The sequence below is a fragment of the Rhinoraja longicauda genome, chromosome 6 (genome assembly GCF_053455715.1).
Source record: "Rhinoraja longicauda isolate Sanriku21f chromosome 6, sRhiLon1.1, whole genome shotgun sequence".
Taxonomy (NCBI): domain Eukaryota; kingdom Metazoa; phylum Chordata; class Chondrichthyes; order Rajiformes; family Arhynchobatidae; genus Rhinoraja; species Rhinoraja longicauda.
Genome location: NC_135958.1, coordinates 37,493,659 through 37,508,172, shown reverse-complemented (window position 1 = coordinate 37,508,172; position 14,514 = coordinate 37,493,659). Strand labels below are relative to the sequence as shown.

The window sequence follows — 14,514 nt, the reverse complement described above, 5'->3', positions numbered from 1 at the left end:
GAATTAGGGCACTGCGCATACGAGTTCGCCTGAGGACCAGAATTAGGGCACTGCGCATGCGGGTTCGCCTGAGGACCAGAATTAGGGTACTGCGCATGGGCACTCGCCAGAAGACCAGATTCACGGCACTACGCATGGGCACTCGCCTGAGGTCCAGAATTAGGGTACTGCGCATGGGCACTCACCAGATGACTAGATTCACGGCACTGCGCATGGGCACTCGCCAGAGGACCAGACTCACGGCACTGTGCATGGGTACTCGCCAGACGACCAGATTCACGGCACTGCGCATGTGCACTCACCCTCCCCGCTGAGTGAGCGACCTTCCCGCTGGCGTCCTCGTCACGTGGGCATGTTCTGGACGTTTCCAGACACCGGAGAGCCGAAGACGAGGTGAAAAATTCACAAACTGCGCAATGATTCCAGAAATAAACTGGATCGAAACACAGCGGGGTTGCCGAATCACTCAAGTGTAATTGACGCCGTTGTAAAAATGGTCACATGGGTTAATAAACGTTGTAAAGGGAGGTGCAGGGTTTCCACCTGTTTTCCCTCCACAGATGCTGCTCGACCCCCCCCCCCCCCCCCCCCCCGCGCGCGAGTACCACCAGCAGTCTGTGTGTTGCCTCAGATGCCAACATCTGCTGACTCTGGGCTGGAAATAACATCACGTGGAGAGCGAAATGCTCGTTGGAAGTTTTGATCAGTGTTGCAATGATAAGTGGTCCTCTTGGAACATGGACTCAAAATGCTAGAGTGACTCAGCGCCGGGCCAGGCAGCATCTCGGGAGAGAAGGAACGGTCTGAAGAAGGGTCTCGACCCAAAACGTCACCCATTCCTTCTCTCCCGAGATGCTGCCTGACCCGCTGAGTTACTCCAGCATTTTGTGTCCACCTTCGATTTAAACCAGCATCTGTGGTTTTTCCCCCCTGGAACACGGACTCTTTCTGTTCACCACAGACATTGCCTGAGACCTCTGAGTGTTTCTGTTATTAGATTTCGGGCACATATTGCTTTTTCTTTGCCTCCTAATCCTTTGGCTAGTTCAGTTGTAGCCCGTTAAACTACAAGGAACACACTGGATGGCTTTAGAAGACTGTCAATAGGATACTTCTAGCAGATACTTAGAAACGAGATTTTTTTTTATTCCACTCTAGTTTAGTGTGTTCTGTGGTGATTAATGGGGCCAACATGGGAACTGCATACCCTTTCACACACAGGGCATTAGATGACTGGTAGGTAATTAGTGAGATGGTCGCTTACACAGGGCTTCTGTGTCCTCATAAATGCTCAATGTAATCCTGAATGCTCTTCTGCGATTGGTTTTGGCCCAGAAGATCCCATGAGAGAGTTAATGTTGCATTTCTTAAGGAGGCTTTGACCATATCCTTGAATTTTTACCTCGTTCCACACCAAGTAATCTCTTCTCACAACAGCACTTGGAATAGAATATAGACACAAAATGTCGGAGTAACTCAGCAGGACAGGCAGCATCTCTGGTGATGTTTCGGTCGTGACCCTTCTTCAGACTGATGTAAGGGGAGAGAGGTACATAGATAAGGAAGTGTATAGATAAGGATATGCGAGGTGTGAAAACAGGACAACGGGAATGGAGATCAACGAAAATGTAGAATACATCATTAGCTGGGAGAAGGTAACAACAAAGCAAACAGATCAAATGTATCTGTCCCAATGAGTTACTCCAGCATTTTGTGCCTACCTTCCAGATAAAATGTAGTCGGAGACAGTAAGACTGGTCAGAGAACTGGGAAGGGGGAGGGATGGAGAGAAAGGGAAAGCAAGGGTTACTTGAAGTTAGAGAAGTCAATGTTAATACAGCTGGGGTGCAAGCTGCCCAAGCAAAATATGAGGTGCTGTTCCTCTTATTTTTGCTCACTCTGACAATGGAGGAGGCCCAGGACAGAAAAGTCAGTGTAGGAATGAGAGGAGGAGTTAAAGTGTTTAGGTTTAGGCAGACTGAGCCGAGGTGTTCAGCGAAACGATCGCCGAGCCTGCGCTTGGTCTCGCCAATATACAGGAGTCCACACTTGGAACATACAAGGTTGGAGGAGGTGCAATTGTCTACACTGTCTGCAATTCCACCAATTTTGGTGTATTTGGTAAACTTACTAACCAACCCATCTACAAGTTGTTGAATATATCACATACAACAGAGGGCCCAGCATATATCCGTCCCTATGGAAGATCACTGGTCACAGACATACAAACAGAATAACATCCTTCTACCACAACCCACTGTCTTCTATGAGTAAACTAGTTCAGAAGTTCTGCAGTTTACCAGGGAGCACAAATACCTCGGAGTGTACCTGGACAGTAAACTGGACTGGTCCAGGAACCCTGAGGCCCTGTACAAGAGGGGACAAAGCTGGCTGTACTTTTTGAGAAGGCTCCGCTCCTTCAACGTCTGCAGTGAGATGTTGTAGATGTTCTACCAATTGGTGGTAGCCAGTGCCTCTTCTTCGTTGCCGTGTGCTGGGGCAGCAGGGCGAAGGCTGCGGACGCCAATAGGATCAACAATTTCATCAGGAAGGCTGGTTCCATCCTGGGGGCAGTGTTGGATTTGTGGGTAGGTGGTCTTGGAGCCCCATGTTGACTGAGCCCGTACTGTCACTGGCAACAGCTTGAAGAAAGTACTGTTCTCGGGCTACAACATGAGCCGCAATAACAGCTGCATCATCTGGACCGCGCGGTGGATGAAGAAGGGCTCGCTGGTGCACCTTGCGAGCCGGGGTTGTGTCGGCAGGTCCATCTGCCATAACCGAAATCTATTAATAAGGGGGTCCATTAAAACGAGAATTTACTATACTCATTTAGTACCTCGCCCACATCCTCTGACTCCTACATCCTTTATCGTTGAGCAGTCATACCTTCTCCTTGGTTACCTGCTTGTGTTTTTTTTGTACCTATAAAAAGCCTTGGTATTTGCTTTAGTCTTACTCACCAATGACATTTCTAATTGTCCACAAGAGTACCCTCTTGTTTGATTTAAGGCCATGTATTATTTCATCATTCTGAGCCTTGTGCTTCATATTTCTTTTTGACAAATTTATGCCACATATCCTCTATCATTTTGGTTTGTTTATGTTGGCACCGTTGACATGGTCCAAGCAACTTTGAGACAAAGTCTAGAACTGTGTACAGTGCCAAGCGTGCTTCCCATGCAGCATTAATTCCATCTCACAAAGTCATATATTTCAGTTATAAATCACTGCCTCGGTAATGGTACCTAGTTATATCCTGAATGCAGCAAGCTTGGCTGCTCTACTGTTTCTGCTTTTGGGGGGGGGGGGGGGAGAAATTGTTATCGCCCATATTAAGGTTTCATTGTGTAGCGATTTTAGAATGGCAGACCCATGATGCAGAATCAAAACTAGTCACAAATTATTTAGCCTCTATTAAGGAGTCATAGTTAAAATAGGCCATCTTGCTTGGCCAGCTGAGTATTTCCAGGTTATTTTAATTAAATATTGTTTTCTATAGTATTTTAATTTGTAAACGTTTTTGTTCATTGACTGATAACCACTAATTGAAACCAAAATTGAGTCTGATGAAACTGTTCACTACTTCTTGATCAACTTCACACTGAGACATGTTGCACAGAGGACTGAGGTAAGTAATGTGGAATAATAGTCAATTTATTTGATTAAAACAGTAAAGAATCAGGCAGACTGGTGAGAGAAGTAGGCAGACTAATGAATTGACTTCTTAGCCTTGAACATAGATTTCTACAGCAGAAAAACAGGCTCTTTAGCTCACCATGCCAAATGTTTTTTGCCCATCTAAACTATGTCCATTTGCCCATATTCACCGTTACCTTCTATGCCTTGGCGAGTTAATGTTCCTTCTAAATGGCTCTTATAGATAGTAATTGTGCCCACTACTTACAGTATCTTCCGGATATCAACCGTTTAAAAATAAAACCTCACCCTCAGATCTCCTTAATACTCCTTCCTCCCAGCCAACCCTCTTGTTTTTGATATACCTACGATGGGAAAGATAACATCAACTCTATCGATGCTTATCATCGATATACTAAAACTCTCGTTTGTTATCTTGTTTGTGACTGAACTTCAGCCAAAACGCATGATAGCGCGACAATTTTAGGCCCACCTTACTCACCATTGTCACTTTAGTGATAATGCAAGTAGTTTTTGAAATCGGTGTTATATTTTTTAAGTTATTCACATTTTAAAGTTTAAAAGGAGGGGAGGGGAGTGGGGGAGAAGGGAGGGAGGGGTTGAGAAGAGAGGGAGGGGGAGGACATGGTGCTGCACTAATGCAGGAGAGGTTTGGGTCCAACGGGTCCACTTGGTCTAGTTTGTAATAAAGATTGGTTCTGGGAGTTGAATGTTTAATGGGATAGATCAGATTACAAAAGAATTGGGAAAATAGATAGAAAAGGATCAAAGTTATAGCAAAGATACTTGAACGAATTTGAAGACCAGGAGGGTGGACAAGGGGGGGTTGAGGGGAAAGGGAAGTGGGGGGGGGGGGAGGAGAGGGTGCTGCACCAATGCAGGAGAGGTTTTGCCCAACGGGTCCACTTGGTCTAGTAATGTTATATAGCTCTCTCGGCTCTGTCAATCTCTTGCACACCAGGGAGAACAAGCCCAGCCTATCCAATCCCTCCCCATATATAAAGTCTTCCAATACAGGCAGCATCCTAATGGATCTCCTCTGCACTCTTTCCAATGCAATCACATTCCTTTTTAGTGTAGTGACGGAACTGAATAATATTCCGAGTGCGGTCTAGCCAGTGTAAGAAACTATATTAGCCTCTGAAGATCAGGCCACTAAGGGAATTGAATATGATGCAATTCCAGTCTACAGGTCTTATATTACACCATGTTATTATCTCACTTCCTTGGAAGGAACTCAAATGTATAATAAATGTAAAAGGCTGCAGTCTACTAAGAATAATTCATTGCTTCTTTCCGTTTATTAATGATTCATCATATTGTCTTATTCATTGTAATACCAGAAAATGCTGTCTATAAGGTACAGATTTGGATATTTGCAGAAACACAAGTATAAAAGATATTAAACCTGTCAAAGAATTTGTTACTTTATCTTGATACAAAGTGATTTGGAGGAATGGGTGATTATTAGCAAAACAAAAATGTGGAAATTTCAGCACAGTTGTAAACCAACAAGAATGAAGATTTAAGTCTTCCTCACAGCCAGAAGAGATAACATGTTTACCAAAATTAAATGCGGTGATGCTATCACTTCTTATGATTGTTGAATTGCAAGGTTCCTAGTTTGTAAGTGGTGCATTTTCAGTTGCATCAGGACGTTCCTTTTTGTTGTCTTCTGGTTTCATTGCTGGGAAGAACAAGACCTCCTAAAGTAAAACAACACAGTAAATGTTTTAATACTGAGCTGGTAAGAAACTTTAGAAATGCATACAAAAGTCAATTATAGCCATTTTTGGACTTAACCTAACAAACATAACACGTAATACTCTAAATACAGTTTAGAAAAAGAAACAAATGCTCTGTATGTCATAACCTGAAATTAATCACATCAATTTTCATGCTGATGCTTAAGAACAATTTTAAGTTAACAAATACCATTGCAAAGCAATCATTATAACAGTCCAAGGCTGGTGATTTCAAATTCTACCAGGGGATACTTTAAAGGGAATTCAACAAATCTGGTAACACAGGCAGCTGCCATAACTTAGCATCAAAACAAGTCATACAAGGTAAAAGAAAACAGTGTGCAAGGAAGGAACTTGCCACATTCATGCAATGTGGCTTACACCTGTTAAAACTCAATGGGGATTCATACTTGGATTCAGCAGCATTTCATTGAAATGGAGAGTACATATTGAATTATTTCTCAATAGTCGCAGCAAAAATAGTTTGCTACCGAAGCAGGACAGAATGTATATTGTATTCTGTTATCAAAGGTATTCATGTATCTATTGGTCATTCCTGTGAAGAAAGGTTAGTATCATTTCAATGGGAAAAATATCCTGTCTAGCTATTAACTGCCTAGAAACATTTGAAATTCTTATAATCACAGGTTAATTACATTAGGAAACAAAAGACAAAAAACAAGCAAATAAGTGTGAAATCTGAAATATTGCTCTGTGTAAGTCCTTAGGAGCAGCAGGTAAATAAAATGGCCCAGTGTTCATCTTTGGAGATCTCTGAACCCAAGTTCAGGAAAGGAATAGCAACTGCAACCAAAACTATAAAAATATACACACAACCAAATTTTTTTTTTTAAGTTTCCCTCAGCTGATATAGTGGGCACCTGCTTTGTCAATCTGCTGATAACCCACAGTAACTGTCCTCCCATTTTGGAATCCTTTAATTTTGGACCTGTGATGAAGAATGGCAATATGTAATTGTTTGCATATGGAGATATGGGATCAACGAAGGGAACTGTCATGGGGCAATGCAAAATTCTGCAGATGCTGAAAATCTACAACACACGCTCCATTTTATAGGGTGTGCTTTTTATAACTACCAAAATATATCCTACAGCTTGCGTTTTGGTATCCTTGAATAGCATTGAACAAAATGCCCTGAAATATTGAACGTGGCAGTAGAAATTACACGATGCAGAATCTTATTATTTTAACTTTAAAATTAAATAACAAAACATTGATCTTACAAAGTAAATTTACCTTGATATTGTTAGAATCCGTCAGGAACATTGTGAGTCTATCTATGCCCATACCCCAACCAGCTGTGGGAGGAAGTCCATACTCCAAAGCAGTACAGAAGTTGTCATCAATAAACATGGCTTCATCATCACCAGCAGCTTTAGCCTGTAGCAACATTAAAACACAATGTATTATTTTCTCTGGGCAAGAAACATGTTTTCAACATTCCCATTGGATTAAACAGGGTTAGCTTGCAACTCAGAAATTGGTTCCTTGAATAATTTTTATTGAAAGCCAAACTATCAATAAAGCAAATTGATATTGATTTTCCTTCCATTATAAATAGATCAATACAATCTACATTAGCAGTTTAAATTCCGATTAAGACTTATTATTCATCAACTACGGTGGCAATAGAACTGTCAAGTTTAAGTGTTGTAGATAGTAAAGGATAATAGGACCAAATTATACAGAGGAATGCTGGTTAGAAGTTGGGGGCTGGTGTTAGGCAGGACAGGTGTTGTTTAGATGACCCAATATTATGATTGCAAGTTTTTAGGGATGGTAAATACAAGGGAAAATGAGTGACATAATTCAGGATGGCAAGATTAGGTAAAATACATCCTCCCCATTCTCAACACCAAGTAACACGGCAAACAACTTTCCCAACTAAATGGTGGATGTCATTTTTGCAATCAACCACCAGGTGGGGGTAAGATATAGTATTTAAGACAACTCTTGGACATACCAAAATTCTCAGGCAAGCAATTTGTCTGACCAGAGCCAAATGGGGAGTTGCACAAGTTACTGGGCAATCAGCAGAGCAGCTCAGCCGAGTAGAACTAAAAGCATGGCTGATCCCGCAAAACAGGTAGCCAAATAAGATGGAGGTATTGTGTCAACCTTGCAGATGCAGAAAAGAATCATTGAGGTTGGAGGGTGCAGCAAAAGAATCAAATTGGACAAAGACACATTAGGCAAAAGGATATTGTAGCCAAAAGAATTGGAAATGTTCTAATGGGGATGTGTTTTACCTTTTGCTTATGTCAACAATCCTCCAAGCTAAGACAAGGAAATTCAGTAAAATAGAAGGCTTTACAATAATTAAAACATTAATTCAGCCTATAGTAAAATTAATTAAACCCGTGTCGCCAGAAAGGGTCCCATTCAAGACCCAATGTTCCCACCATGATACCTCAGCGCAGTTTAGTAATGGAGTTTATCGCCATTTTTAGAATCCATCAACCCCACCAAGATAGCAAATTGTTATTAATATATCATGCGAGGACTTTACGAGGATGTTGGCAGGACCAGTGGGCCAAAGCTGTAGGCAGAGGTTGAGTAGGCTGGGACTCTATTCCTTGGCGTGCAGAATGAGGGGGTGATCTTATAGAGGTGTACAAGATCATGAGAGGAATTGATCGGGTAAATGCACAGTCTCTTGCCCAGAGTAGGTGAATCAAGGACCAGAGGACATAGGTTTAAGGTGAGGGGGAAAAGATTTAATCGGAATCTGAGGGGTAACTTTTTCATTCACATGGTGGTGGATGTATGGAACAGGCTACCAGAGGAGGTAGTTGGGGAAGGGACTATCCCAACATTTCAGAAACAGTTAGGTTTTTATTTATTTATTTGTGCCATCACACAACTGTTTGCCAATAGCGAGCAAATTTTAGTGCCACGTCGTTGGCCTCTGCAAGTTCCTTTACAGTGCATGTGTCATGCAGCATGTCACAGCTCAGGAGATGTTCCATAGTCTGGAGCGCCGTCCGCACTCACAGTCTATCGCATCTTCAGTGTATCCCCACTTCAGCATGTTCGATTTGCTCCGCCCCATGCCTGTCTGCAGTTTGTTGAGACTGCGCCGGGTTATCCACGGTTGGTCGGAACCTGGTGGGAGTTTCTCAGAGGGATCAATTGCCATGTGACAGGTACATGGATAGAATAGGTTTGGAGGGATAGTTACCTTAGCCTGTTCTTCAAATAGTTCTCTCTGTTTTACAGGGTCATTCAATTCTGTGTATGCATTGCAAATCTCCTTTTTCATAACAAAAAGTTCAAATCGCTCTGTCAAACCCTTGAAGGATCGATGCCTATAATAGAACAAACATCATCATCATCATCATCATATATATACAGCCGGAAACAGGCCTTTTCGGCCCTCCAAGTCCGTACCGTAAGAATTTCATTGTTCTATTGAGGACTTATGACAATAAAACACTCTTGACTCTTACATTTACACCAATTTATATCTTCCTTCAAAAGTCTTCTGATCAAATTTTTATTTCAAAAATATTCCGCTGTCTTTACAGATTCTGATTGAACGGCTGTGTATTTCCGCTATTTTCTTCTTTTACCTCAGATATCAGAGATACATCAGCTTCAAAGTACAAGAATCTATCTACATATTAAACTAGCATTAAGACCACCTGATGTATAGGTTTTCCTGCGCTACTAGCAGGCTGGCACCACTGTGTACCTACAAAAACAGAAGGAACCAAATGATCTTTTCAAACACAGTTTTTTCCTAGATTTGGTGGAAATGTATTCTTTCAATGTATTGATTGCTCATGCTGCATTTATGTCAATAGAACATCTAATTTTAATTAATTTTATCTTGAATTTTATTTCCACTATTTTCCTCATTCCATCCATTCTGTCATTGATGTAGTTTTACTATAATTTCTAACAAATGCCATCTCTCACATCAAATCTTCGCCCATTGTACTTGGCAAAAAATTAAAATATCCGTGAAATTCAATGAAAACTGGAACAATATTGGTCGTGAAATGGAAATGTTAACTTTTAATTATATCTTTTAACTTGGCCCTGTAATGCTGTCCATCTTTACTCCAACAATGTGATGCACAGCACTGAAGTTCTACAGCAGAATAATTCCCCCTTCTATCTCATATTATAAGGAACAGCACACTTAAGTGAATAGCACACTTTGCTGACCGAGACAGTAACATTTGATATTATGCTCAACAAATTGCTCTCTGGCAGTTCACAAATTTTGGGGTCCATGTCCATAACTCCCTGAAAGTGGCAACACATGTAGATTGAATGATAAAAAAGTCAGTTACTATGTTTGCCTTCATAGGTCAGGGCACTGAGTATGAGAGTCAGGAAGTCATGATGCATTTTAAAGGACTTTTGTTAAGCCGCATTTGGAGTATTGCATTCCGTTCTGGTAGCCCCATTACAGGAAGGATGTGGAGGCTTTAGAAAGGGTGTAGAGGAGGTTTACCAGTCTGGATTAGGGGCATTAGCTACTGGGAGACATTGAACAGTCTGGATTGTTTTCACTGGAACGCGGGAGATCGCGGGGAGACCCAATAGAGGTATATATAAAATTAGAGGAGACATAGATATGGTAAGCAGTCAGAACCTTTTCCCCAGGATGGAAATATCAAATGTGTAGGAAAGAACTGCAGATGCTGGTTTAAATCAAAGGTAGACCAAAATGCTGGAGCAACTCAGCAGAACAGGCAGCTTCTCTGGAGAGAAGGAATGGGTGACGTTTCGGATTGAGACCCTTCTTCAGACTCTTCTTCAGTCTTAAGAAGGGTCTCGACCTGAAACGTCACCCATTCCTTCTCTCCAGAGATGCTGCCTGTCCTGCTGAGTTGCTCCAGCATTTTGTCTACCCTGGAAATATCAAATACTGGACTGCATAGCTTTAAGGTGAGAGGGATAAAGTTTCAAGGAGCTGTGTGGGCAGGTTTTTTTTATACAGAGGGCGGTGAGCGCCTTGAACCCGCTTCTGGGGGTGGTTGTTGAGGCTGATACAATAGTGGCAATTAAGCGACTTTTGAATATGCAGGGAATGGAGGCATGTGGATTATGTGCAGGCAGAAAATAGTTCACCTTTGCATCATGTTCGGCACAAACATTGTGGGGCCAAAGGGCCCGTACTAGGGATGTACTGTTCTATCTTCAATATTCCATTTGGAAGCTTTAGAAAATCTCCGTAACGTATACTCATGTTCACAATAAGATTTTACTTTCCTTTATGTGACATCTGCAGTTAATTCGATGCTGTATGATTTCTGCTCATAATTTTTTACAAATGAGGAACAATACTGTAAATATAAATTCTGTGACTGATAATTTGATAGATTCAACATTTCACTTTTTGGATCTCATTTTGCAAATTCATAACAAAATTGTGAAATCCAATATATTTGAAAAAAACAAGCCCAATTTCAACTAGTTTTATTTATTTTACCCTCTCTTCTCAATTGCCTTGAGGACCTTATTTTCACCAGATAACAGACTAATTTGAAGCTGAACATGCAAACTCGGACAGGAATAAAGTAATCACCCAGAATGTATCACAGGTTTAATTCATAGACAGTCTGCCTCCTTCAAGTACACTAACTGTGCCAAAACAATAGCACCATGGTATGCCTATTTCATGAAAAAGGAAAATGCCCAACCCTCTGCTTTCTCTTCACATTCATGTTTCTCAAAATCAATCCACAGCCTATTGCACATTTTCTCTCCCCACTTTCTAATGATATGAACAAAGCACGGCTGAAACAGAAAGTTATATATTACTCCTGGTTGTATTAGATGTTTGACCCTTACCACTTGGCCAGTGGACTCATGATCTGCGGATGGTCACAGATGAATGTTGGGTTAATGCAAGTAACCTCCAGGAATTCACCAACCAACTGGAAAACAGTAATATTTAAAGAGAGATGGAAATCTATTTTACTTAACATTTACGATACATCCCATATCAGATATAGTTAGCAAATCAGGAGGCCACCAATTGGTAAACAAACTAGCTTGCATAGGTCTCTAATTTTCAAATTTTTTGAAGTTATGAGATAGATGCTTTGTAGCATCTATCCTGCTCTTTCAATTTCATGTGTCGAATTTAGTTATATCCACTGAAAATGTGGAAGAGGAAAAGTGATATTAAAAATATCCTGGATACAGTCATCACATATTATTGTAGCATGGTCAATTTGTGCCAAAAGGCCTGTTTCAATGCCCTCTCACTCTATTGAAAGAAACAATAAAGTTGCTTCTTCATTAATCATCTCACTAGGAGGCAAAATCTCTCAAACACATGACAATAGAAGTTATTTCCTATAGACAAGAAACCAATTCTGATTTAAATAAGTCCCAACAAACTTTTCTTATTTGTCACAGTAATTCCAGGCTCACACTTAAAGAGCAGACTACAAAGTAAAAGGAAAATATAAAATGAACTAGGTATACAAATCTCACTTTAAAGAAATAACAATGTTAATCGTGTATCATCGTGCACATCGTGTATGTGTATGTGACAAATAAATTTGACTTGACTTGACTAATTGCAAGATGCATCATTCTTAAGAGCGCACTTGCAAATTATTTTGTCATTTTAACCAATTTGTTACAGCCCCATTATCAAATCAGTGCGCAATCAATAACCTGTTTTAAATAAGGATTTTAAACTGTACCTTATCTAAAAGCCTGGATGTAGATCTCGGAGGTGGACATTCAACACCTTTCCGGGCGCATAGGTCATCGAAGAATTTACGAGTCTCTGTTCACATAAAATGAAATTTGTTCATTTAATAGCAATATGAATTTCAATCAGTTCTATTAAAGGAAATTATAAATTCAGTACAAGTCAATTTATGATGACCAGAGGAAAGAGTTTTATCTCAGGAGTTCGTGATTCTTTGGAATTCACTAAATCATAGAGCTCTGGAGGATGAGTCATTGATGTGTTCAAGATAAATTCTTGGATTATTCAGGAGTCAATTGTTACATGCAACAGGAAGGAAAGTGAGTCTAAGGCCAAGTCAGTCAAAGCCATGATCTTGTTGAATATGGAAGCAGGTCAGAGGGTCATTAATCTCTGATATTCCTAAACACATTGGCACTTTTGTTCAACTTTGTGTACAACAAGTAGTTACAAAACTTTCACCCAATCACCAAAGAACCAGGGTTAAATTCTTAACTGAGGCTTCTCAAGTAAGTGATATCTGAGATTCTATTTTTTTCCTGTGAACATTTGCCCAACAAATGATTACTGGAAATTGAAAATATGGATACTATTTAATTGTGTTAGCCGAAGAAATGAGATGTCACTAAAACAATATAGTTTATACAAGAGCACGGAAATAAGAGGTCACACTTCCCTCAAGTCTCCATCATAATTCAAGACAAAAGCTGAACTTTTCTGCTTCACTTCTCTGTTCCATCCCTTCAATTTCATTAGCATGCAAAAATATATTGATTTCAGTCTTGAATTCACTCATTGTCTGGGCATCCAGTGATCTCCAAACACTCTCAATGACGATTCTAAACCCGTCTCAATGAGTGCATTTTTCATTTCATATTGTAAAGGCTGACCACCATCCTGAAACTAGAACCCTTAACTCTACACTGTCAGACAGAGAAAGAAAAATCTCAGCATCTAACTTTTAGCCCTTTCAGAGAAACATATACAAGGTCATCTCTCATTTTGTTTTGAACTCCAAAGAATATCAGTCCACTTAATTTCACAACAGGTTGGCATCTCAGAAATATATCTGGTGAACTCTCAATGCAAACCTTCCAAGCCAAATCCATCCTTTATTCAACAAGGCACTGACAAGAAGCTCATGCAAATTCAGCAATACCTTTCCCCTTACACTCCAACCTACTGACAGTGAAGGTTTTCTATCACTTGCCTCCTAATTACTTGCTTACATGCAAGTTAACTTTCCATGAATGCTCAAATCACAGAATCCACAAACTCCTGCATACCAATATTTAGGAATAAGATTAAATAACGTCATATTGTACAAAATATAACGAAAGTCACGATAAGTTATTAACCAAAAGGTTCTCAGAACAGTTGGTTAAAGCGAGTAGCATAGGCAAAGCTGGATAAACACAAGAACAGTAAGTTATACTGAATGAATAAATTTAAAGTAGAAGGAAGCTCAGACAGAGCATTAACACCAGGATTGGCCCTTTAGGTTGCGTCACGTGTTTCGATATCTGCACAGTACATAATTTGTCAGATTTAAGAAGAATATGAATTTACAATATTTTTTACTTCAGGAAGGGAAGGTCCATGAACTTGTCTTCATCACCGAATGGCAGTGGAGATCATCAACAGCTTCAAGGTCCTTGGCACACATATCTCCTGATGATTTGACCTGGGCCCAGTATATTGAAGCAATCACAATGAAAGCTCATCAATGCCACTAATTCAGAAGTTCAAGGAGATTCGGGATTCTCTTGAACCTCTCTACAGGTGAGTAATGGGGAACATATTGACTGATTGAATCAGGAACTCCAATGCCCAGGAATGTAGGAGGCTGCAGAAAGTGGTGTACAGTGACATCATTGGTAATGACCTCCCCGTCTTCGAAGGGATCTACAGGGAGCGCTTCAAGAAGGCATATCATCAGAGACTCAAACCATGCTGACCACATTCTCATCTCGCTGCTACCATTGGGAAGGTAGTACTGAAGCTTGAAAACGGTTACCTCTGGGTTCAAGGACAGTTTCTTCCCATCAAACATCAAACTCATGAACTGCACAGTACAATCCAAACCACAGCCTTACCTCAGCGCCAAACTACTCTGTGTTTTGTTGAAGGGTTGCACGTACTTCAGCTTGCTGTTATAGTCTGGTTATCCAGTATAAGTTAATTTATTTTATTATTGTTTACTGTTTATTTGTTTGTTATGTTTTTGCGCTAATGTGCCTGTAAAAACTGCAGCAAGTAAGAATTTCATTGTTCTGTTCCTGATGTACATGGCAATGAAACACTCTTGACTTGACTTAATGTTGGAAAATATCTCAAGGTGTATCAAAATACTGCCTTCACATAAAGAGTTCTATCAAGAGCAGGGGCATACTAGAACAGCTA

At 40.4% G+C, this 14,514-nt stretch overlaps 1 protein-coding gene across 4 annotated transcripts in view; it reads right to left on the bottom strand.

Moving 5' to 3' along the window:
• Nucleotides 1-3,717: 3,717 nt before the first annotated feature.
• Nucleotides 3,718-14,514, bottom strand: part of kars1 (lysyl-tRNA synthetase 1) — a 39,486-nt gene continuing 28,689 nt past the window's right edge. For 2 of the 4 annotated variants that reach the window (XM_078400802.1, XM_078400805.1), the window contains 5 exons: nucleotides 12,101-12,186; nucleotides 11,235-11,320; nucleotides 8,608-8,734; nucleotides 6,663-6,806; nucleotides 3,719-5,366 (listed from right to left, as the gene is read on the bottom strand). In XM_078400802.1, coding sequence (XP_078256928.1) covers nucleotides 5,280-5,366; nucleotides 6,663-6,806; nucleotides 8,608-8,734; nucleotides 11,235-11,320; nucleotides 12,101-12,186 — 530 coding nt within the window. In that variant the 3' untranslated portion in view covers nucleotides 3,719-5,279. Of the gene's footprint in view, nucleotides 5,367-6,662; nucleotides 6,807-8,607; nucleotides 8,735-11,234; nucleotides 11,321-12,100; nucleotides 12,187-14,514 lie in introns of all 4 variants that reach the window. The other 2 variants (XM_078400803.1, XM_078400804.1) reach the window with 2 other exon arrangements.